Source organism: Pieris napi, chromosome 15 (assembly GCF_905475465.1).
Source record: "Pieris napi chromosome 15, ilPieNapi1.2, whole genome shotgun sequence".
NCBI classification, from domain to species: domain Eukaryota; kingdom Metazoa; phylum Arthropoda; class Insecta; order Lepidoptera; family Pieridae; genus Pieris; species Pieris napi.
Genome location: NC_062248.1, coordinates 4,318,242 through 4,333,948, shown reverse-complemented (window position 1 = coordinate 4,333,948; position 15,707 = coordinate 4,318,242). Strand labels below are relative to the sequence as shown.

The 15,707-nt window shown below is 32.5% G+C and overlaps 2 protein-coding genes and 1 long non-coding RNA gene across 11 annotated transcripts in view; 2 read left to right on the top strand and 1 right to left on the bottom strand.

The window, feature by feature from the left end:
• Window positions 1–15,707, bottom strand: part of LOC125056624 (sodium/hydrogen exchanger 3) — a 36,225-nt gene that overhangs the window by 18,723 nt on the left and 1,795 nt on the right. For all 9 annotated transcript variants that reach the window (XM_047659829.1, XM_047659837.1, XM_047659838.1 and 6 more), the window contains exons 2-5: window positions 7,646–7,833; window positions 4,173–4,443; window positions 908–1,171; window positions 241–466 (exon numbers count right to left, since the gene is read on the bottom strand). In XM_047659829.1, the coding sequence (XP_047515785.1) occupies window positions 241–466; window positions 908–1,171; window positions 4,173–4,443; window positions 7,646–7,756 (872 nt within the window). In that variant the 5' untranslated portion in view covers window positions 7,757–7,833. The remainder of the gene's footprint in view (window positions 1–240; window positions 467–907; window positions 1,172–4,172; window positions 4,444–7,645; window positions 7,834–15,707) is intronic.
• Window positions 1,347–4,062, top strand: LOC125056626. The gene has a single exon (XM_047659839.1). The coding sequence runs from the start codon at window positions 1,487–1,489 to the stop codon at window positions 3,860–3,862; it is 2,376 nt and encodes a 791-aa protein (XP_047515795.1). The 5' UTR covers window positions 1,347–1,486; the 3' UTR covers window positions 3,863–4,062.
• Window positions 8,593–10,100, top strand: LOC125056627. Its single transcript, XR_007118081.1, has 3 exons — window positions 8,593–8,708; window positions 8,933–9,078; window positions 10,044–10,100. It is a non-coding gene; the product is annotated as an uncharacterized LOC125056627 (long non-coding RNA).

Genomic DNA, 15,707 nt, shown 5'->3' with positions numbered 1-15,707 from the left:
GGCGTGGGTCAAGCTCTAGCTACAACCATGACCTCTTATTTCGAGCCAATTGGCACCCTAAACTATCCATCTCAATACGTTTTAAGATCATTGTAGGCCTAGGTTCACCTACTTGCCTAAAGCTTTCAATTTGACGTAGAAATGTCTCATTACGAGCCTCCATAGATAAGACAAACACAAAAAGTAGAACAAACCCGTACAATCAATAGTGTAGTGTGGGAACTGTCACGTGATACGTACGTATAAGCCTCGAACATGTGATACAAAACGACGGTTACTGCGTCGTTCAAAAGGGATTCTCCGAACACTACTATATACAAAATTTCGTCTACATGAATTTCTTCGAACACAGCTAACACCGCGACCGGGTCCACAGCCGATATTAAAGCTGAGAACAGTAACATGTCCAGTAGAGGGGTTTGGAATGCAAACATGCCTGTTTGTCCACACGCCCAGAGGGATAGACCTACAAACATACAGTTAATTTGTAGCCAAGGTTCGAATAAATAGCAATGAAGGTTGCGTTTAATTTGGAGCTTTGAAATAATAGTCTATTGTCTATTTAGTCGAGAGAAAGATAGGTAAAGAAATTTATATTTATACAAGCTATGTACAGTGTTACAGATAGCTTAAAACTATTATTGTGTAGGAGTAGAAGTTAAATGTTTATTCTATTCATCTTTAATCTTTGCTCAGCATGAAAATATATGTATTTACAGTTTTCTCGTATACCTTAAAACGTGGATAAAATACAACTTTAATTTACGCGTAGGTACTTGTCTCTGGCTTTTTTGATTTACTGTGCGTAGAACTTGGAAACAATTTTTGATATTCGGTTCCTCTCAAATGGATTAAAATTTTGGTTCAAATTATAGCACATTTTATATATATATTTTTTATGACTTACCAATAGTCAATGTATTGAATACTGTTCCAACGACAGCGAACAGAAGTATTGTACCCAAGTGGTCGAAGAATAACCTGTTGGGCATAAAGTAGCCAGCGTCCAGGATTATTGGGGGAAGCATGTAGAGAAAGAATGTGTCTGGTGTTAGTGGCTGTACGTGGACACTATGAGTGCTTAGCAGCAGGGCCCCAATCAGCACCCCCACGAATATAAGAAGACAGGATTCAGGGAACATTTTTGACAGTTTGGGAGTCATGTGGAATCCTGAAACAAAAGTTTAGTTACTCCTACGTGGATATTGGATTTAATAAAATCAATATATGTATCTAATTAAATCATAAGTAGTATATTCAAACTAATTTACAATTTTGAGTCTATATTTTTTATTTATTTTCTTCTGTATCAAACATTTTATCTGACAAATGAAATATGTCAAATTTATCACTAAACGTTTAAATACAAAATCTTGCAAATGTAACTTATAAAAAAATTATAGTCTAGATGTTCTTTTGATCGCGAAATGTGAGTTTTTGCTATAAATTTAATTAAAATTAAAAAATAAACTAATATGTCACCAGCATGGCAGTCGTGTTAGATTCGTCTTGTAACGCAAGACTTCACACGGCTAAGTCCCATACAAGTATTTATGATATTTATGCACCTAATCGAAACGATGGTCATCATTCAAAGCATAAAAAAACATGTCCTATTCATGAAATTTCTGGCGACCCCCATAGAAAGTATTCCCAGGTAAGAGGATCTATCAGACTTTATCAAACACCGTATGTCACAAGTGAAAAGTATCATGCACTAAACAAAAGATCCAGTGACAAATCAGTTGTTCGTTCCACCAGCACACTATTCTATGATCTAGATAATTTAGCAAAGAGGCACTCATATCACTGTGTTGCCGACTTGGGAGTATCCACTAATAACATTTTATTAGATAATGCAAAGAAAAGCTACAAAAATACTGGTTTTGATGCAAAGTCGAAAGCTATTGTCCAAGAATGTACCACAGAAGTCCAGGTAAAAATCACACCAAAAGACAGTGTAGCCATTAATAGAAGAATAAAAAAGCCTACAAAAAGCAACTCGCTTATTTCTTCGGATGTGTTTTTAAATAACACCGATTACTCAACCCCGAATATTCCACGTTTTAATGAAAGGGATCAAAAATTTTGGTCATATTCTAAATACAAAACCGAATATACTAAACCAATGTCAGAAGAAAGAAGAAGAAGACTAAAAACCAACGATAAAAGTGGTGATGATCCTTGTCCTTGTCAATTATTTTCATACGCTTGTCCATGCACAGATAAAAAGTCTTTAACGGATTTAGCTAAAAATAGTAAAACACTGACAGCATCTAATCAAGTTACATGTTTAAAAAATACAGCATCTTATTATAAAAGAAATACAACAAAAGATAATACCAAGAATCTTGTAGATAAAGTCACTAGTCCCACAACAAGTGAGATGCTTCCAGAATACAATGTAGCGCAAGTCTCCAATCAAATTTCACCCCAATCTATTTACCGTAAAAACATGTCCAAGCATACATGTCATGAAATGAGGTGCAATCATAGTCCCAAGCAAAAATGTTATAAGAAATCGAGGCAAATTATATGTCCGAAATGTAAAGAAAGAATTGAAATACCAAATATAACGGAAGAAGACGAGCACATGATTTTCCCTCATATACAGGACAATACCTCTCCTGGTCAACAGTCATACGTAAGTAGTTTTAGCCAAAGGAGCAAGGTTGATGGAGACGTATGTAGTCATGACCCCCCTTGTGAACTGGTGCCGGTCTGCCAAATACTGCCATCTGAACAAACTTTCGCAAATAGTACCAAATGTTTTAAAATGGAATCCAAAACTAAAAATAATAGAACAATCAAAATCACAAAAGCTTGTAGACATCACCCTCCGTGCACGGTGGTACCTTCCTGCCAAAGAATGAGAGTACTAAGTAACAACTGTGAGTACATACCACCATGTCTTCATCGGCCTCGTTGTGTAAATTTACCTCTCTGCATCCCTTTTTCCAAGACAATCGACTATGATGAGCTGGTACATAAGCCGCTTAACGAAGAAGATAGTCTTAAGTGCCATCACATGTACTCAACTCCTGCGTACGTACCAGTCTATCAGCACGAACCAGAGAGTAATAATATCCAGCAACACTTCCGTGCAACTCACAACCCCTGTGAATATGCCAACGAATATGAACCTACTTTTTTTTTGACACCAAAGCTGACTCGTACTTCTCCAACATTTTCACCTTATCGAAATCAATCGTCAACCAATAAGCAAACCCCGATGTCATGCACGTGTCCAAAAACCAATAAATCGTGTCAATATGAATGCGCTGAATGTAAGTGTGACAACCCTAAGACAACAAAGAAAAGTGAGAGCGAAGATGTTATCGTGTATATTAGAGATGTTGGTTGTCAATTTCGTAATAAAAATAGTCCTTGCAGTAATTTGTTACAATCAAATACATCAAACGTTTCATTTGAAGAAAATACAGGGCAAATAGGCAACTATTTCTCTAATTATCATACCCTTCGATATGAGGATAAGTCCACAAACCCTGTCTCTGGAGCTGAACGGACCTCAATTTCCACCAGCTCTCTTGAAATCGACAGCCACTGTCCGTCTCACGGTACGGATAGAAAACCACATTCCGAAATAAATACAGGTTTTAGGCCAAGAATCTCTCCCATTGTAGCAAATTGCTATTTGAATGACCCTATTTTGGAGTACTGTATAACTACAAATAAAGACTCAAATAAGAAAAGAAGAAAATCGCAAAGCATTTTGTACACTACCAGCTCACGAAAAAGTTGTATAAAGAGTAAACATAAGATATCCTCTGTAAAGCGACGAAGAAAATCTCGACTAAGCTATCAAAGTATTCTAAACTCCGACTCAAAGAAATTTCATTAAATGAGAAGTAATTTTATATCAAACATGTGGTAATTGAGAGAAGAAAAATATTTTATATGAGTATAATCGACGCTTTAAAATATAAATTTTACGTCTAATGTCTAAACGTATAAAATCAAAACCATTCCACTACCGTAAATCAAATTTGTTTTGTCTAATTAATCGTTGACGTTTCAAGTATTAAACGTTTATTCAAGAAACATTCTTTGTTCCAACGTTTCACTCCCTACAACAATACTTGCAATTACATACACACATTATTTCGCAGTGAAGTCCATGTAAATAATGCTATAGTATTAATAATACTAACCTATTTTGGCAATACTAGCAAAGAAAATCCATAATCCAATCAAGAATGGTGTTTCTACACGATGAAATTCAAACGCTGCTATTACAAGGGTTCTTTCCTTCTTGGGCTCTTCTGTTGATGGGGTAGCTGTTGTGATTTCTTGCTTCTGACGCAACTGGGTCCCCGGCGGCTCTCCGGGTAAAGGGGCAACAGGACCCATGGGCCCAAAGCCAAGCCCCGGATACGTTGAGATCCCATCTACTGCAATGGACGGACTCGATTTTGTCGTACTCTGTAGGATTACAATTTAAGATTTGGTTGTATTTCAACTTAAAACGCTGGAATATCGTTGAAAAATATTTTTCAGAATATATCAATAATATAAACACGCAAATAAAATATTTATTTATTTAAGTTACAGCAAAAATCCAAAGTATAAAATGTATAAAATCAAGTAATAACCAATTAATATAACAAACACCAAGTGTATTTGAAGACCTGACATTAGAAAGGTAATGTACGTTAGTACCATAGATACATATTAACAATCCATGTCTAATCCAATTAATTATTATTTCGTAAATCGAAATAAGTACAATTTTTGGGATTGTTTTCAATGAGTCAGTCAAATTATGTTTTATAAAAATAATTACCTTCAAAGTACGACAAAGAGTCTTTTGTCGTTTCAAAGCAAATTATTCCTTAAAAATAGGCTAACAAATTTTATAAGATGATATTTAAAAGCAATTAATTTAAATTTATAATATATATATAGGTACGATTAACATAAATAATTATTGTTTAAATAAAAGGCGTCCTTGGAAAACGGAAAAGAAGCTTATTTGAAAAAACATTTATGCACATAATTTGAACTCTAAATTTGCTTTATTGGCTAATTAACTAACCAAAAGTAAGGTTTTCTAAGGGCACAAACAAGGATTTGTTTAGAAGCTAGAAAATCGATATACATTGCTCTCATTGTTCTAATAAAATACCGTTGCAGTTTGCTGAATTCTTGCCAGCTGACGTTCTTGACCTTGCTTTGTCGCGGAATTTACTCTTGAGAATTATCTCAAGTTACGGAGACCTTGTCTAAGGTAAATAGTTTAAAAGTTTGACTCAAGTTCCAACTATTATTAAGTACAATATTCATTTATATTTCAGGACGTATGTACTATACTAATAAAACCTTAGATTTCAACAATTCTGTGTAATCTTAACCTATATAAAGCTTTTTCTCCTTCTAATCTTTAACCACATCCTTGAAAACAAATTTTTACTACCGATTCAAAACTTTATACTAATATATACTTAATTCCCAAACAATTTTAAACAACATCTTTTAAAACTGTCCCATGCTGAAAAATCCTATGAGGAAAATGTTCTTATTGCGTAACAATCTATACTAATATTATAAAGAGGAAAGGTTTGATTTTTTGTTTGTTTGAAATGAATAGGCTCCGAAACTACTGGACCGATTTCAAAAATTCACCGTTGGCAAGCTACACTATTCCCGAGTGACATAGGCAATGTTTCATTTCCAAAAAAAAAATAGGGATGCTTACTAAAACTTGAATAATCTAACCCAAGTTGTAAAAAAATAAACAAAAAAACTTCCTTCAATCGTATGCGAAAACTATTAATTATAGAGCAAAATGATGTATTACAATTTTTCAGGACACATCACTATCTATAAAAAATGTCGCGACAGCATGTCTCTATCTTTTATAGATACGTCACAATAAGCGTCCTTATATTAATTTTTTTTTTTTAAATTCCACCGCTAGAAAATGCTCTTTATTCATACCTAGGTACTGATCCTTATCAAAATAATTACCAACGTTTCACATAAGCTACAATTTAATGGCATAACCACCAAAAAGCATGGTGGATTGGTGTTCTCCTGCCGTTTCTCTTGAATAGTTTACTACTATGTAATATAACAAAAATCTTAGCCACAGCAACGCTTGGCTGAGTCTACTAGTCAATTATAAAATGTAAGCATTATGTAGAAATTACTATGTCCGAAGAACCGTTAACATGTCAAAAGGAAGAGACTAGCCCATGACACAGGGAATCCTAGTGCACTTTTTTTAACTAAAGATCCTGTTTATGTAATAAAGTTTTCCTTCTTCTTTCTTCATTTTTCACATAAAATAATGATTTGTTTTGTTCATATCCTCATTTGTATAATCGATTATACTATGGAGCAAGGTCGAAAGCGTTAAAGTGGTGGACACGTGCAATGAAAATATATTTTGCTTATTATATATTTATAAACTGCCAATCAGTTGTCTATACTTGAGTGGCGTACACATTACACACTTAAAACGTACCTTGATCTTTAAAATATTTTTTATTATCTTTCATTCTCTTTTTTTTATTATTGTTATTTTGTGTATTTCTGTGTGTGTGTGTGTGTTTTGTTAGTAATAAATGTTACGTCTTGCACACTGTTTGCGAAATAATTGCGGAACAAGCGGTTATGGGATCTATATTGTTATTAGCTACGCGTCATTTTATTTATTCAATCAACTCAACAGTACCCTACCTCTTTTCTTCTGTTTTCTTATGTTACTTCTTATGTTGATAATAAAAGTAGCACTGAGGCGACCTCGAATCCCACATGGTTTTCTTTCCGCACAAAATCGGATGAAGAATCTTACAGTGGTTACGCACGTAACTAATTTTAGTTCTAAAACGAACTAAGCATCAATTTTATGGTACATATACAGTGTTTGCACGTTTTAACGCCGTCGACCTTTCAGTAGTAACTCATAAACTCATAAAATACAATATGCACTAGAAATTCACATTAAATTAAAATTACCAAAGGTATAACTGAAATTTGCTAGGCAACCCATATGGATTATATTTATTGACATATTAAATTATATATAAAATAAGTTTCATTAAATAAGCATCTCGGTGAAGGTCGTTGTATAGCGGGATCTTAGACCATTATAAAGTAAAGCATATAGCATATTTTGATGTAATAAATATTTCATTTACAAATTTAAATGTAATAACATTAGTATAAGATATAAAGATTATAAAGAGGAAAGATTTGTATGTAAGTATGTTTGTAATGAATTGGCTCACAAAGTACTAGACTGATTTTAAAAATTCTTTCACCATTTGAATGCTACATTATCACTGATTAATATAGGCAAGAAAAAAATAAGGATACCTACTAAAACTACAATAATGTATTCCAAGGTGTAAAAAAATGCGTATAAAATATCTTCGCTATCTATCTATCTTATATAGCAAGCGAAAACTATTGATGATAGAATTAAAAAAAAATCCACAATATTAAAGAACATTAATATCTACCAGAAAAATTTATACAAAGCATTTTATTCTCTTCTAACTATTCGCTAAAATAGTATATTACAGTTGTTTAGTTTTAAATCTAAGTATTCTGTTTTGCATAAAATCAAATTCAATAAAAGCCTCATTTGTACTTTAGTTATGAGTTGTTATCTACTTACTTCAATAGGATTTGTGTTGGCGACAGTCAAAAGTGCAGCAGCGGTGAAGAGACCAAACGCTCGCCTGCAGGCCCTCCGGCTTAAGTTGACGCCATGCTTGAGTGACGTCATATCTACTAGAAATCACCTTTCGCACATTTATACGCAACACTTTATTTTAACATTTTCACATTTGAATCCGTTTAACGCTGGGAAAGAAATGACTCTCAAATAATGTTAAATTTGCGATGCTGATAACGTAAATGCGTATCTAATTCTTTTGCGTGACTTTGCATAGGATTCATAATTTCATTGCAGATTTATTAATAACCCAGCCACGCTTCGCTGTGGCACATTGTCATTGAATGGTTGAGAAATGAGAAACAAAACAAAGAATACATTTTAGTTTAATTTAATACTTGTGGAAAAAAAAATAGATAAAAACAATCCTTGATGCGGATTATATATCATGCTAAAATTTCAGCTCAATTGGTGCAGAACGTTTTGAGTTTTTGAATCGTACACAAACCAACATAACATATATGTATATATATATAGATTGTACTGGGGGGTTATACAAGATGCCTTAACTTAAAAATTTGTAACGAAACGTCATTTTCATACAAATTTAGTTTTCGACTTTCTACATACACTACTGTTAAGGCATCTTGCTCAGACCCCTGGTTTTGTGGTTTGTGGTCAAGAAAAGGTTTGAAGTAAATATCAGTATGTATAAAACAGTAAACAATTGTATTGTATTCAAAAACTTCTCTTTTTCAAGAAAATGGCATCGTGGGCCTAAGTTAGTAGATGGTTAAAATATTGTTTAAGTTTTTGCCTAAAACTGTGAATATAATGCTACAGCCAAAAAATAGTTCTATATTATTTTTAATGGTTAAATAGAATTGGCTACATAATAAAACTCCTAGTTTCATACACAACGATTATTTTAATAGTTTTACATATACACATAACTATAAAAGTTGTAGTGCAATACCATTTCAATAGTTTTCCAGCCTATTGGAATGTTGTTGGAACTGCCTTACCCCGTTTTAAAAAACCAGTGACGTCACAACATTTTGAGGTCTGGGCCACAGATTTCTGTATCTATTTCGTGATCATTGGCTTTTTCTAATAGGTACATGATCAGCCTTCTATGCATTTTTAAGCCAATTAAACCATAACAGTTCCGGCGAATAGAGCCAAGGAGACTAATTAGGAATTGTAACGTCTGACTTGATACTCTATATGAAATATCTATTCAACAATTAATCTCTATAAATAATGAATGAATAAATGTATTAACAGAATCCTAGACTAAGTACGGAGCTGGCGTCGTAATGTCCTCATCTCAAGGATGTTAACGCGCCAGGACGTTATTTAAATGGTATGTAATAGGCGCTCGAGTACCAAATAGCTTTATGGATCTATGTCGATGACGTAACATGAGATTGGTGAGTCATTTTAAGATGTGTTCAAGCCTAAATCTTATTAATTAATGCCCCCAATTCGTCTGCGCAGGATTTTAATAATATTTGTCCAAATTATGTAGCGTGAAAGACATAATTTATCTACTTAAAATACCAGAAGCGAAGAACTATTTCATTTAGGAATCAAATTATTATCTATTTTTATTGAGGTTATGGTTTTCACTATTTTGTAAATAAAATCTGTGGCACTGAAACCTTTTTAGGTCTGTTCTTTTTAGGTTTAAATTCATTCTAAACTTTGAAGATATTAATTTGGATACTACATAAATCCGCTAAAGCAGTTTCCGAGGTATTTAGGTCGTGTTAGATCACTTTAACCACTGCTACGGCGTAGGCATTGAGAGTGTAGAGGCTCTACACCACAAATATCTCAAAGTTCGAATTTTCAATCAGCATTACGTAATATGTAACAAATTTATATGTAATTTATTAACTGTTATTTAAATATTTTTATTATAAAAATTTCTTCGCATTAACTAAATTATACATTTATATTTATTATTGGTTTAAACGGTATGAGAGTTCATTTAATTATTTAAATGGGGTTTTGTGTGTATTTCTATCATTTTTGTTTATAGAACGAGAGCAAACGGGCAGTAAGCTCATCTGATGTTAAGTGATACCATCGCCCAAGGGCACTCTCAATGCCAGAAGGCTCGCGAGTGCGTTGCCGGCCTTTTAAGAATTGGTACGCTCTTTTCTCAAAGGACCCTAAGTCATATCATATCATAATAATGCATGCATGTTACCTATATGCTCTTCAATATTCTCTTTATTTGTCGATTTAATACATCAACATTGATTTTTACTTTTAACGGTATAACAGTTCATTTAAACATTTAAAAGAGTTTTAAATCATGTGGAAATATACATCTAAGTAATATCATAATTATGCTTCTTTTTTTTATAAAACTAAAATTGTATTTTAGCGAGGAAATGCTGCCAGCGTTAAAGGAACACTGCCACAGGGACCAACCTTTTTAAATTTATTTTGATTTTATTTTAATAATTTTTATTATTACTTTTTAGGTTCAGAAAATTTGTTAATACTTAATTGTAAATAAAATAATTATGCTTGTATGTTACCAGTAGGCATACCCAAGAAACAACCAAATTTTTATAACAATTAAACAAAAGCGAGTAGCAACGAAATTAAAATATAAAAGTCATCTATAAATAAGCCTAATAATAATAAATCTATCAGCGTGTGTTAGAAAATCTACTTATACTACTTGCGACACGCTTTCAGTGCCTATTTACTCTGTTATACTTATTTTTATATTCCATTAACTAAACCACAACCAATATAGTCATTTGCAAAATAGGTCGCTTGGCCCGAATGTCGCTAACGTCAGTCAGCACAATCGAAGCCTCTTGTTCAACCGACCAAGTCGTTCGTGAAACCAACCAACGGTGGAAAAGAAAATGAAAACTCATTTCAACGCCTTTATAACCCGATAAACAGTAAATTAGTCTTTGTCGGATAATACTATTATTTAACTATATTTTGATCTGTGATTGCCACATAAAACCTATTTTTTGTGGCAAACGGGCAGGAGGCTCATCTGATGTTAAGTGATACCGCCCATGGACACTTTCAATGCCAGAGGGCTCGTGAACCGTCCTTTTAAGAATTATTGGACGCTCTTTTCTTGAAGGACCCTAAGTCGAATTGGTTCGGAAATACTTCAGTGGGCAGCTGGTTCCACATAGTGTATAGGCAATTATTTACTTATAATAAAATTATTTTGTTGGTCACAAAGTATAATCCCTAAATCAGTCTAATTACAATTACACTATAGTACGTTACCGTCTCTTTCTGTCAAATGCTATTAACGGTGTGATGAAGAGAAACAGACTACTTTAGTTAAAAAGTACAATTAGACTAATTTGTTCTTGGGGTAAGAATTGAAGTAACGCATCGGATTGAAACCTCCTCTTTTAAGTTGTAAACCACTAAACGATACAGCTGTGTAATACTTAAGAAAAATAAAACAATAATTAAAATATATTTTAATATAAAAATGTAGTCAATTTTAAGAAAAGTTTTGGCCTAGTGGCTTCAGCGTGCGACCCTCATCCCTGAAGTCATAGGTTCGATCCCCGGAAGGAAGTCTATTGGTGCACACCAATGGACTAGTGAAAAGTGTATTTAGTTCTTTAAGGGTTTTCCTTAAGTTAATAAAAAAATCAATTTGCTTTCAATAATACAACTTCGATAACGAAAGCCAGAAAGTCCGATTACTAGATAACAAAATGTCGCTTTGTTGGTCATATCTATGCATTCTTAATGATCTTTTCCATGAAAGAATCTATTTTATGATGGAACTTTTAATTGTGTCGACACAATTAAAAGTTCCAAGTTATTTAAAAAATGCGACCTGTTTTAGAAATATGGCGATACTACGTTATTGTATTATTATTATCATTTTGGCATGTTTAAGGTGTACTCAAAGTAAGATTTTTGGCTGTTAGTAACTCCAGTTATAAATAAATAATAATTTATTATTTTTTTATATATTTATTTTTTAATACATTTATTTATTATTTTATATTTAAAAAAACAAATGATAAAAGAAATATTATATATGGAAACATGAGCAGCCTACAATACATACATACATACATACATACGTCGTCCAAGTAGCAGTCTTGTAACTGTACCCAATGTATGCGTTCAACAGAATCTGACATTATCAAAGCATAAGTCATGCCTGGTTCGTTGATTCAATTTCAATATCTTCTGAATCTTGCCTAAACGTACTCCTTTTCAAAATATATTTTAGTTATTATATTTTAAAGTTAGTTATTGCTTTTCTGTTATTTTTTTTATTTGAAATATAATAATAAAGTTATTAAATATAGTTTACGAATTTAACAATACGCTGATTTATATTATTGTAATTTGTGTTTAAGCTATGTAACTAAATAGTTGGCCACATCATGAAATCGTCATATTCCAAATAAAGGCCAACTTAAATTGATCCATCGTTGAATCGTCAACTGTACGTCAACGTATTTTTCATTTCCGTTTACAATTACGACGTATACTTGGGAAAACGAACGAAAATACTTTAGGTTATTCAATAACAATATTACTTGCGTCAGCGATATAACGCCGAATATAACATAGTACATAATGTCTAAATAGAATCGTAATGCAATTTTATGGTTTTATTTCCATACAAAAATTAAAAACCGTTCCATAACTCGGTCATTGCTCAAGGTTTCCGTTTCGCAATGGGAACGCCAACGCGTGGAGTTATTTCCTTTACACCGTTCATTTTAACGAACCAAAATAAGATTACATTCGTGCACGTGTTTCAGTTTTCATTAAAATGTATTTAAAAGGCACAACTCTCGTTGCCTTAGTCCAAGAACCTCATACTGAGCAGAATAGATGGAACTTATACTGTTTTACTGAGAACTAATTGTATGTTCTTATTTGTGTGAATTTGAAAGTGTCTAATATAACAAGTGTAGATTAACTATAGATCAGATGAAACATTTTAATTTCGAATTGCCCATGCACATATTGATCACGAATAATGGGCTGTACTGATGCCAGGGACAATATGATTATCAAGAAGTACGTAGTAAGTGCAGAATGTGAACTATCTAACAATACTATAAAATGATACAATAAAATTATATAGAGAATTGTCATTTGTCAATGTCCTTTTGCAATTGTCTAATGTGACATGACTGTCATTTATTATACCTTCTTATAATCTCTCAACTTGGACGTAGTGTTTCGTATAATAAATTGTCTTAATTTTTTATTTTATATTCACATCACAAGAAATACCGCCAGGTGGAAGGTTTGGTGTAATTTATACCAAAATTAATTTTAGTATCCCAAATTAGTTTCTGCATTCGTTCGTTCGTGTTCTAGAACGTCAATTGATGTTTTACATATCCATGAAAAATTTCCTAAAGTTTGACGTATTTGTACGTTGCTTGTGAGTTGAGTTACTGATGACCGACTGAGATTGAAATACGAATAAACTCAATTAGAAATAGAGCTTTTGAAGTTGTTTTACCATCGCAGTACAGCGACGAAGTGTTACCAGCGAAAGGTTCACTTCCATAGATATAATATTTAAAGGTGTTTTATTTTATAGTTATAAGTTTTGTTAGTCTGTGATATTGATTTAAACCACAGACATTATAACTGTATAACAACCACAGAATTTTATTAACTATACTATGTGCGCTGTAACATAGTGCTTAATTTTTTTCAATTTGATTTTATTTGTAGTCTAGAATATTGTGGCTGGGTTAAATTTAAGTTACTACAGTTATCAATGATTTAATATATTACGAATGTGGTACAGCTGAAATACTAAGACATAATTTGTAAATCGCGGCAACTTTCAAGAGTGAAACGAAAAATTAAGCAACTGCACATAGTATAAATATACATTACACATCAAATACAATTTAATTTCTTAAAATATTACTATTTATAGTGGCGACATCAATTTTGCTTGGCAATTGCTATTCAACATAAGTCGAGGGATGAATGAGCAGTTTATGAAGGTCGTTACTTAGAACTTTCAAGGGCAAAGCCTTTGCAAGATGGCAATTTCTTTTAACTTTTCAAATATGAAAACCATTTATTTTTATACTGTCTCGGTACAATTTACATTTATTTACATACCTAACGGGCTATATAATAACTTACTTGTATCTGGCCCTGACAGAACACCAATGGATTTTTCTATATGTGTGAAGTTAATACTTGTTTTACCACTGACACTCGACGCCATTCAGATATAGAAAGAAGACTAAACGAAAGACTAACCTATAACGAAAAATGATCAAAACAAATACAGAAATTTTAAGCCAAGACGAATAGTTGGAGCACCACAGATTCCTGAAGCGATAATTGTTTTATATTATTAGCACAGACACAAATAACAAACGCAAGCATAAGATTTTTTTTACTTTTCATTTTAATCTCATCATTAAAATATCACCCACGTCCAATACTCGACCAGACAAAGCGTTTAATAAAACTCATAGAAATGCAGATTGAACAGAGATTTCGTTATACTTTGACATTTAATATTAATAGACTTGGTAAATTATACATTTATTATAAGGAATAAATAATTCAATACTCATAAAGAAATACTTCAGTAATGAGAAGACGAAGTTGTGATTGATTTTTCGAAGGCTTCTTTGCAATTAAATAATTTTTCATGGACTTCATGGAACCAACTGCCATCCCAGATATTTCTGAAATCTGAACCGTTACGTCTAAGAAGAGTTTAGAACGCGTAGGTCTAAAGGCCGGTAACGCACTTGCAAGCCTGGTGTTGCAGGTGACCCGCCTGACTTCGTTTACCCCTGTCCCACGATAATAAATTGCATGGATCGCTTATTAGCGATCAGGTTGCCCGTTGCATATATTTTAAAATACAGTGTAAACTCTTTATAACGTCATTCGTTATAACGAAAAGCTGTGTATAACGTAAAAATGAGTGAAATTTATTTGGTTAAGCCAATACCCTCATTCTTCACTCTATATAACCTCTCTATAACGAATAAAAATGCTCGGTACCTTGAAATTCGTTATAAAGACTTGACACTGTAGTTTTTATATTTTGCAATAAAGAGTGAATAAATAATAATCAATAATAACAATAGGAAATAATGATATTGCCTCCGATTGGATGGTTTCAGTCGACTGTTGCGAAAAATTACGGCTCAAAAAGCACGGCCCTACTTGTCTGTTGTCTGTTTAAACTAATCTGTTAGCACACAGAAATTGCTGTATTCCAAGACCTTCGTGTTGTTTTTATAAACAAATTTTATAACATCGTTACTGGTATAGCATGCTTGGAACTAATTTGACATCGTTTATACGCAATTGTTTTATCAGATGTCATGGATTTGTTAAAAAATGTAATATTACTCATTACCGTAGACGCTGTTATACACGCGAGATAAAAGCTAAATAATTTGAACGCCGAAAATACGCGATAATTTAGGTTTAGTTAGGTTTTTCTTATTCTTTTTTTAAAGAAATAAGGCAAATGCTGTTAAGCTTTTACCCCAACATTACAATATTAACCACATTTTTAAGCTTTTGTAAGTGGTCTATATTTTTACTTTCCACTGACTTTATTTATACCTCCGAAAAAGAACGTCGGTACATAGAAAATGTACACAATTTTCTTATGCAAATGGTGTTATAATATAATATAATATATAATATATATATAATATAATATATATATAATATATAATATAATATATAATATAATATATAATATAATATAATGGTTATATAATGGTGTATGTGTGTGTAAATCATTAAAAACACAGTACACCTTTTATGGTAATATACGTAGTATATATATATATATACAGTGTAAATTAAATTTCAAGGGCCTATTCGTTATAGAGAGGTATAACGAATAAAAATGCTCGTTATAGATATGTTTGTAAATGCACATATAGGATGAAATTTCATTGGAGCACAGCCGGGGATCGAACCTACGACCTCAGGGATGAGAGTCGCATGCTGAAGCCACTCGGCCAACACTGTTCTTCATTAATATACCTTGTTTTAGAACAAACTA

What these genes read in the sequence shown, in the direction of transcription:
- LOC125056626 (XM_047659839.1), top strand. Translation starts at nt 1,487, where the DNA reads ATGGCAGTCGTGTTAGATTCGTCTTGTAACGCAAGACTTCACACGGCT.